Source organism: Plasmodium gaboni, chromosome 14 (assembly GCF_001602025.1).
Source record: "Plasmodium gaboni strain SY75 chromosome 14, whole genome shotgun sequence".
NCBI lineage: Eukaryota > Apicomplexa > Aconoidasida > Haemosporida > Plasmodiidae > Plasmodium > Plasmodium gaboni.
In genome coordinates, this window is record NC_031494.1 from 507,505 (window position 1) to 517,360 (window position 9,856).

Here is a 9,856-nt window from a genome sequence, read left to right on the forward strand (position 1 = left end):
ATATATATATATATTTATTTATTTATTTATTTATTATATATAATACACTTTATGAAAAATATTTTTTACATATATATAGACATATAAAAATTAAAAAAATTAAAGTGGAAAATTGAAAAAACTTAATAAAAAAATGTCAAAAATTCATAAAATAAAATTATTTTCTCCTCATATTAATATATAAAAAAAAAAAAAAAAAAAAAAAAAAATGAATAAAAAAGGTGTACAGTAAATGCAATTATCGTACATAAATTTAATGATAAAAAATAAAAAAAAATTATGTTAATATATTCATTTATTTTTAATTTTTTTTTTTGTTATGCACGTAAATTAGTAATTTTCTTATAAATATTTAATAAAAAAAATATAAAAAATAATATAATAAAATATTATATCAACATATGTAACATTGTAAAATATAATGAATATAAGTATATATTTTACTACATTTAATTTTTATTATTCTGTTTAATTATATTATTATTTATTTTTTTCCTTTGAGGATACAAATTTTTTTTTTTTAAACTTATTATATTTTATTCAAATAAAAAGAAAGATAAAAAATAGAAGAAAAAAAAGTTTTGAAAATTTTATCTATTACGTGTTTTCTATATTTCTCCACTTTGTAAGAGTTTGTGTAAAAAAAATTTTTTTTTTTTTTCCTTTTGATTTTTAGATGTTATTATAAAAACAAATAAATTAAAAAAAAAATAATAATAATAATAAAATAATTATCTGTTTTATTCTATATATTTTCATACTTATAATTTTTTTTTTTTTTTTTTTTTTTATCCTTTTCATATTAAAATAATTAAGTAACATAATGTTGAATTATATAATTGAAAAGTTTGATATAAAATTAAAATATTATTAACATGAATGTATATATATATATATATATATATATATATTATGCTGATATATTTTTTCACATATGCTTTTGTAAATAATTGAAAAGAAGGAATACACATAATTATATATGCATATATATTTTTATGTAGATGTTTTTCTTTAATTTTTTCTTTTTGGCGTTTTAAGCATAATATATATATATATATATATATATTTATTTATTTATTTATTTATTTATGCATATTTATTCTCCAATTAATTTCTTCTAACGTATTATTATTAATTCATATGATACCTACAAAAAAAAAAAAATTTATGGAGGTATATTAATGTGCTTCTATTTATTATTATTTTTTTTTAACACTTAATGAATAACCAATAAGTCCATTATTTAGAAGAATTTTTAATGTTTATTTTTAAGATTGTTATAATTCGTATTTTTATTAATTTGTTAAAATTTATTTTTAAAATTATATTATATATATATATATATATATATATATTTTTTTTTTTTGCTGATATATATTTTTATGTGTATTCATTTTTGTTGTACAATATTTTTTATTTTTTTATTTATATATTTATATAACCTTATAAAATATTCGTTTAACTACAAGAGTTTACATTATAAGTAGACTGGTTAATGTGTATTTTATAAATATATATTAATATATATATATATATATTTTATTACCATTTGTGTTCATAACTTTTTTAAGCAAAATATATATATTGCTTTTTTATTTGTTGGAAAAAAAAAAAAAAAAAAAGACGAAGATAATTCATTTATCATTTTTTTTTTTTTTCATTTGTTTGCTAAAACTTGTTTGTAGAGATGGTTGAACTTAATAAAGCTGACCAAGAAAATATGTTAAATGAGCATCAGTTGTGTTTTGTAAAATTGCTTATAAATAATTTGGTTGCTGGATCAGTGATAGGAAAACATGGTTCCATAATTTCCAGTATAGAAAGTAAAACAGGATGCAGTTTAAGATTATCACCGAATAATTCTTATTTTCCAAATACACAAGAGAGGGTTTTAATAATATGTGGTAAGATAGATCAACTTAAGGATGCTCTTTTAATAATATTAGATAAGATTAAGGAAATTGCTAATCAACACTCTCCTGAAAAACAAGATATGATTAATGAACCTGAAAAATATACATGCAGAATTGTAGTACCCAAATCTTCAGTAAGTGCTATTATTGGAAAAGGTGGACAACAGATAAAACAATTACAAGACTCAACAGGATCAAAAATACAAATTTCAAATAGAGAAGATGGATTAAATGAAAGAATTATAACAATAATAGGTTCTTTTGAATCCATAAGAAACAGTACATTACAAATTGCAAATTCTATACAAAAGGATCCAAATTTAAAAGACTTATTAAATGTTATATATAGTAATGATTCAAATAATTATAATTCAAGAAACAATAATCATAATTTTATTAACCATTTACCATTAAATGGTTATGTTTTCCCACAAAGATATAATCTTTTTCAAAATGAACAATATGTTGATATGAACACAGTCAACTCCTTAATGAGACATAGTACAGATTTATTTAATATACCCTGTGAAATCGCTATACAAATACCAGATGAATTCATTGGAGCAGTTATAGGGAAAAATGGATCGAGACTTTCAAATATTATGAACAGTACAGGCGCACAAATTAAAATAAGTCGAAAAGGAGAACTAGTACCAGGTACTACTAATCGAAATGTTCGAATAATAGGAACTGTTGCAGCTGTACATGCAGCACATGTTTTATTATTACAAAGATTGGAATCGGCATATTTGCAATTAACAAATATTCAAATTAAATGTGATACATAAAAAATAAAATAAAATAAAATAAAAATATTAGGGGAAATAATAAGTATATATAAATATATACATATATTTGTCATTATATATTTATATTATATTATTATTTTTCCCCACAACACATATTTGATAACAATTAATTATACTTTCTTTCTTTATTTATATATTTATTTATTTATTTATTTATTTATTTTATTTTTTTATTAAAATCTATTTAATTTCATATACATAAAATAAATGTATGATTCTTAATATATATACAAATTTTGTTTATTCATTTTATATAAACAAAAAATAAATATATTTTTATTTATATATGTTTCATATAACAAATATATTATCCTTTTTTTATAATTTGAAGAATAGTTATTTTGAACGTAATAAACAATTCTATTATACATAAAAAAAAAAAAAAATATATGAATTTATTAACTCATTATTCAAATTTTATTTACCCTGCTCGGTAAATAAATAATATTGCTTAATCATATTTTTATATATTTATATGATTCCTTTTATTTTCCTTATATGTATTTTGAAAAAAAGGAAATGTTTTTATTCTTGATAAAAATAAAACATGTTATATAATGATATATTATTATAAAATTCTTTTTATTTATTTTTACAATAAAAAAAAAAAAAAAAAAAAAAAAAAAGAATTTTAAAAGTTAAAATTGAAAAATAATTATATAGTTGGAATATGTTATTATTTATTTTTAAGGTATAATATTAATTTAGAGTATTACTTAATTATTTTTTTTTTTTTTTTTTCCCGTTAAATAAGCACCAGTAGAATCTATTATGGGAAGGAATTTCTTCTGATTTTTTTTTTTTTTTTTTTATATCATTTTAATAATAGTACTACATTTCCATAAAGTTTCATATTTAAAAGGGATACACAAATATAAAAAATATATATATACATTTTGTTGTATTTTTATAAATATACTAATGACATATAAAATATGCCTTATTTTTTTTTTTTTAAACGTTATAAATAAATATATATATTAATATAATATCTATATATATTATATATTTTAATATTTTTTATTATTTTGATTTAAATTTACATATATATATATATAACCCTATTATAATTATATATAATATATATTATATATATTTATATATATAAATTATAAGTGTATTAAAAACTGCTTATGTTCTTAACAAAATGTATGTTATACTTTTTTTTCTTATGTACTATTTTTAATATTTTATAAATATATATATAGGTTTTTCTATGTTCTTATTATATTATCCCTATATATGTTTATTATAATATAATCATAAGTTATAAGGTAATATAATATTTTACTATATTATATGTATATTTAATATAAAGTCTTTAAGATAATATAAAAAATAAATAACATATTAGGGTAATCATTTTACTAATATAATAAAAATATAATATATATATATAAAATACATTTATTTATTACTATTTTTTTTTTTTTATTAACATATAATATGTAAAAAAATCAATCATTTATAATAATAAATATATATATATATATAACCTAAGAAAAAAATTCAGCATAAATTGCACATTATATAATATAAAATATATTATATAATAAAAAAAGCCCTTTTTTTTTCTTTTTCTTATTTTTTTTTTTTTATTTTATTTTTTTTTTCTTTTGTGTTTTTTCTTTTTTTTTTATGAATAAAATATATATATATATATATATAATATCCCTTTAAAAAAAAATAATAAGGAAAAAATCTTTCTTCTTTATTTTCATTTTATATTAATTTAATAAATATTTATATATTTATTATGACTTTTTTTATATGGTATTTTATATAAAAATAATAAGTGTATGGTATATATATAATATATCTTTTTTATTCTTTCTTAAACTATTTCTTCTTCTATCATAAAATTTAAGAGAGTTTCTTCTATATAATATTATTTACATATTATTCTTATTTTTTTGCATTTAAAATTTTGTTCTTTTTTTTCCTTAAATATATATATATATATATATATATATAATTTTTTATGAAATCATATTATATATGTTTTTATTATAACTTGTGTTTATATATATATATATATATATATGTTAAAAATATAATTCTCCTATGTATTTTTAATTTTAAACCTTTTATTTATAACACGTAAGTACCTTACCATGAAGTATAAATAAAAAAATAATATTCATAAAATAAATACGAATAACGTAGAGAAAAAAATAAAAAAATAAAAAACTACAAAATAATAATTATATATATTTTATATGTATACAAAGTAGTATGTAAAATTTTTTTCATTATTTATATAAAATTATGTATATTTATTTTATTACGTTCATCTTACACATATATATAAAGATATATTCATCTCTTGTCATTAAGTAGGATATATATTTTAATATATAAGTTGAAAATATATAAAATAAAAAAGTAGGGTAGTGTGAAAAAGGGGAAAATATTATATACAAAAGGAGAATTTGTTTATTATATAAATAAATATAAATATATATATATATTAACATACATTAAATAAAAGAAAATATATTTTTTTTATACATATATAATATAAATACCATATTACATTATTTCACCTTATTCTGCCTTTTAAGAGAAAAAAAAAAAAAAAAAAAAAAAAAAATGGATGTAAAAAATTTAAGAAGTGAATATATTCTAGAAGAGGAAAATAACGTTTTTGAAGATTATAAATCATATATAAGTGATAGTGTTGAAAATAAAAGCATAGATTTTAAAAATGATTTATCTTCAAGTTATAGCAAAAATATTAACGAAGAATATGATGAAGAGGAGGAAAAAGCAGAAGGAGAATTTAAGGTGAATAAATATGAAAATAAAAATGAAGATAAAAAAGAAGAAAAAATAAATGATACAACCAATGAACAATGTGATAATATAAAAGTCGACAAAAAAAAAACAACTAACTTAATAAATTTAAATGTGGAAGAAAATAAATTACAAGAAGAAAAATTTAATGATGATAACAATAAAATAAATAAAAATACAACAGTTAATAAAATATTAGAAGATTTAGAAGATAAAAATTATTCAATAAAAGAAAAAATGAAAGAAGATCCTTGTTATGTTCCTAAAGAATCTGGATATTTTTTACATGATAATAGATTTGAAAATAATGAGAAAAAGCCATATGATAAAAAAGCACAAAAATATAAAAATCAGTATGCAGAAGAAAAAAGATGGAAACATGATTTATTTTATGATTATAAGTATGATGATTATGTAAAAAGGGATAATAAAAACCATAATAAAACATATCATAATAATAATAATAATAATAAATATTATCTATCCAAAAATAAACATGATAACAATAAAAAAAATGATTATAATTTTTCATATAAAAATTATAAAGAACGTTATTATTATGATAAAGGTAATAGAATAAAACAAAATAATTCTATGACCTATTATAAACATTATAATGATATAAGAACAAAACTAGAAATAAAAAGAGAAACACATATTAAGAATGAAAATGATAATAAAAAAGAAAAAGTTAATTTTATTACTATGGATAATAAAACCAATAATAATACACAAAAGAAGAAACATATGAAGGAAACGTTATTAAAAAAAAATGACGATCCTCAGAATGAAAAAATTACAGAAAAAGGGAATGAAAATAAAAGTACACCTAACAACAAAGAAAAAGAAATAATTTTAAATGGGGATATAGTAATCGAAAATAAAAAAGAGGAAGAACATGAAAATATAAAAAACGGAGAAGAGAAATGTATAAAAAATAATTTAATACATGAACAGGAAGAAAAAAATATAAATGATTTATCAAATAAAAATATGGAAGCCAGTATAAAAGATGTACCAAATAAAAAAGATGAACAAAAAAAAAATGAAGAATTAAATAAACATCTTACAAATGATAAAACAAAAAAATTGTTAAACGAGAAAAATAAAGAAGAAGATATATATAAAAATAATAACAAAAATAATAATAAAAATTTTGTGAACTCATATAAATCTCAAAATTATTATAATAATAATTCCTTAAATGATAAATATACATCACATAAATTTGATGGTACTAGATTTGTATATTTAAAAGATGAACACAATCATTCTAATAAATTGTTATATAATAAATTCACTTTGAAAAAACATTATACATATGAAGATAATTATAATAACAAAAAAAAATTGTATTCATATAATACTTTTGACGGATCAGAACAAACAAGAAGGAAAGGATATTCAATTAACAAAAATAAAGAGAGCTCAAAAAATTTGGACTATAAAAGAATACATACTAGAGAAAATAATATTACCAATAATTATTCAAATAAAAATTATAGTAGATCAAATAAACTTTATGGAACAACTGCACATAATGACACAAAGAAATATAGGTCTTCATCGAGAAATTATAGAAATGATAAGTATATCTTAAGAAAGGAAAATTATAAAAAGGAATATAATAATAATTTATATGATGAAGAGGATAATAGAAGTGATAAATATAGAAATGATCGTGGTGTAAGGGATAGAAAAAAAGATTTTAGAAATGTAGATAGAGAAAAGGTACATATATACAAAAGTGAAGACAAAAATGAACAGAAAAAAGAAGATAAATATGATCGTAAGAAGGATGATAAATATGATCGTAAGAAGGATGATAAATATGATCGTAAGAAGGATGATAAATATGATCGTAAGAAGGATGATAAGTATGATCGTAAGAAAGATGATAAGTATGATCGTAAGAAGGATGACAAATATGACCGCAAGAAGGACGATAAATATGATCGTAAGAAGGACTATAAATATGATTATAAAAAGGACGATAAATATGAACGTAAAGTAGATGATATTAATGAAAATAAAGTAGATGATGTAAATGAACGTAAAATAGAAGATAAAAATGAAAATAAAATAAAAGATACAAATAAACATAAAGTAGAAGATGCAAATAAATGTAAATTAGAAGATATAAATGAAAGTAAAATAGAAGATATAAATGAAAATAAAATAGAAGATATAAATAAAACAAAAGATACAAATAAACACAAAATAGAAGATAGAAATGAACCTGATATAGATCATAAAAAAGAACTTAAAAATGAACGCAGAAACCTTAATAGAGATGAACGAAGAAAAGAAAATATTGATGAACAGAAAAACGAAAATAGAAATGGATATAAAATAAAAAATAACCATTATAACAAAAAGGATAGTGATAGTAGTATAGTTATGAAGAAAGGAAATATATACAATACACGGAATAACAGATATACGGAAAACATTTCAGAGAAAGAAAAAGTTGAAAAAAATAATAGAAATGAATTAGATAAATATAACAATTCTAGAAACACATCAAAGAAATATCTCAACAAATCAAAAGATAACTATTTCCAAAATAATAAATATGTAAAGAATAATACAGATATACCTAAAAATTTCAAAACTCTTAAAAACACTAAGGAAAATTATTATAATGAAGGGGATGAAAAGAAGAATAATATAATCGGAACACATGAGAAAGATAATAAAAATTTAAATGATGTATGTGATTCTAATGTTCGTAATAATATAAATAAGAAAAATGAAAAAAATAATATAAAAAATGGTAATATGAATAAAACATGTTATAATAATGATGTTAATAATACAGATAAAATGGGAAATATTAACAATAAGGAAAACATTGACATTATGAATAATAATAAAAATGGTGATAATAAAAATATTAATAAGGATTCTATGAAAGAGAAAAGCTATAATGAAAAATTATCAAATGGTATGCATGCAAGCATGAATGGTGATATAAATAATAATAATAAGAATAAGAATTACACTTTACAAAATAAGAACAATGTGACAGATTTTATTGATACCAAAAACAATAACAATAATAATATGGTGTTGATGAAAAATGATGTAAACAATTCCTTTTCAAAACAATATTCATTTAAAGGACCATATACTCATATGAAAAAAAAAAATCCCAAAGAGGATATGTTTAATGATACAATAAATAATAATATGTATGAATATAAAAATAATATGAATTATAATAAAATCCTTGATTATAATAACATGACAAATATGAATCATCACAATCAACATCAACATCTTCATCCACCACCACCACCACAACAACAACAACAAGCACATCTCCAAACTCAAACTCATCATCATCCTCATGCACATCCTCATCAAATGTATCATGATCATAGAAAGAATACTTCTATAAATAATGACAAAAATAATTATACAAATGATAAAGTTTGTTTTAATTATTTAAATAATAATGTCTATAATAATTATTGTTATGATAATACTTTTATGGATAATAATAATTATTATTTTGATGATAATATGTATCAAAGAAATAATAATAATTACATAAATGAAAATCATGCTTTTTATAACAATAATCGATATATTAATCATATGAATGACCATTTTATGAATGCTAATTATATGAACAATAATTATATAAATGAAAGAAATTATTTAAATGTTCCTCCTCATAACTATATGAATGAACCAAATTATATGAACGACCATAATTTTGTAAACGATCATACATATCAAGCTGATGGTAATTTTATAGGAAATAATTATATAAATGAAAATACTGCATATATTAATGAAAATTATATACACGATGCAACATATATTAGTAATAATTATATGAATGGTACTAATAATTATTTTTATGAAAATATGTATCCAGCATATGACAATGAAAATTATTATTATGCCGATAATAAATTTAACAAACAATAAAAATAAATAACAATGTAATGATATATGGGAAAATTTCTGTAATGAATATATACACAATTATATAGTGATTCATATATCATATATATATATATATATATATATATGATATATATTATTTTGTATTTCTTTTCATAAATGAATTAAAAAATAAGAAAAAAAAAAAAAAAAAAGTAATAAAAATAAAATTAAAATTATATCTATTATAATAATACAATGTGTATATGCTTATATATACATATTTGTAGCATTTGTAATTTTTCTTTATTTTTATTTTTATTTTATTTTATTTTATTTTTTTTTATTTTTTTGTTAAATATCTATATTTTTTCTTTAATTCCAAAATTTATTATATATATATATATATATATATATATATATGATTATATAATAAATATA

General features: G+C 17.8%; 2 protein-coding genes across 2 annotated transcripts; both read left to right on the top strand.

The window, feature by feature from the left end:
* Positions 1-1,687: 1,687 nt before the first annotated feature.
* PGSY75_1415300 (putative RNA-binding protein Nova-1) lies at positions 1,688-2,701 on the top strand (the record flags this gene model as incomplete). The annotated part of the gene is made up of 1 exon (XM_018787858.1): positions 1,688-2,701. The coding sequence occupies one exon, from the start codon at positions 1,688-1,690 to the stop codon at positions 2,699-2,701; it is 1,014 nt and encodes a 337-aa protein (XP_018639230.1).
* A 2,613-nt stretch (positions 2,702-5,314) lies between these two features.
* PGSY75_1415400 (hypothetical protein) lies at positions 5,315-9,460 on the top strand (the record flags this gene model as incomplete). The annotated part of the gene is made up of 1 exon (XM_018787859.1): positions 5,315-9,460. The coding sequence occupies one exon, from the start codon at positions 5,315-5,317 to the stop codon at positions 9,458-9,460; it is 4,146 nt and encodes a 1,381-aa protein (XP_018639231.1).
* Between the last annotated feature and the right edge of the window lie 396 nt (positions 9,461-9,856).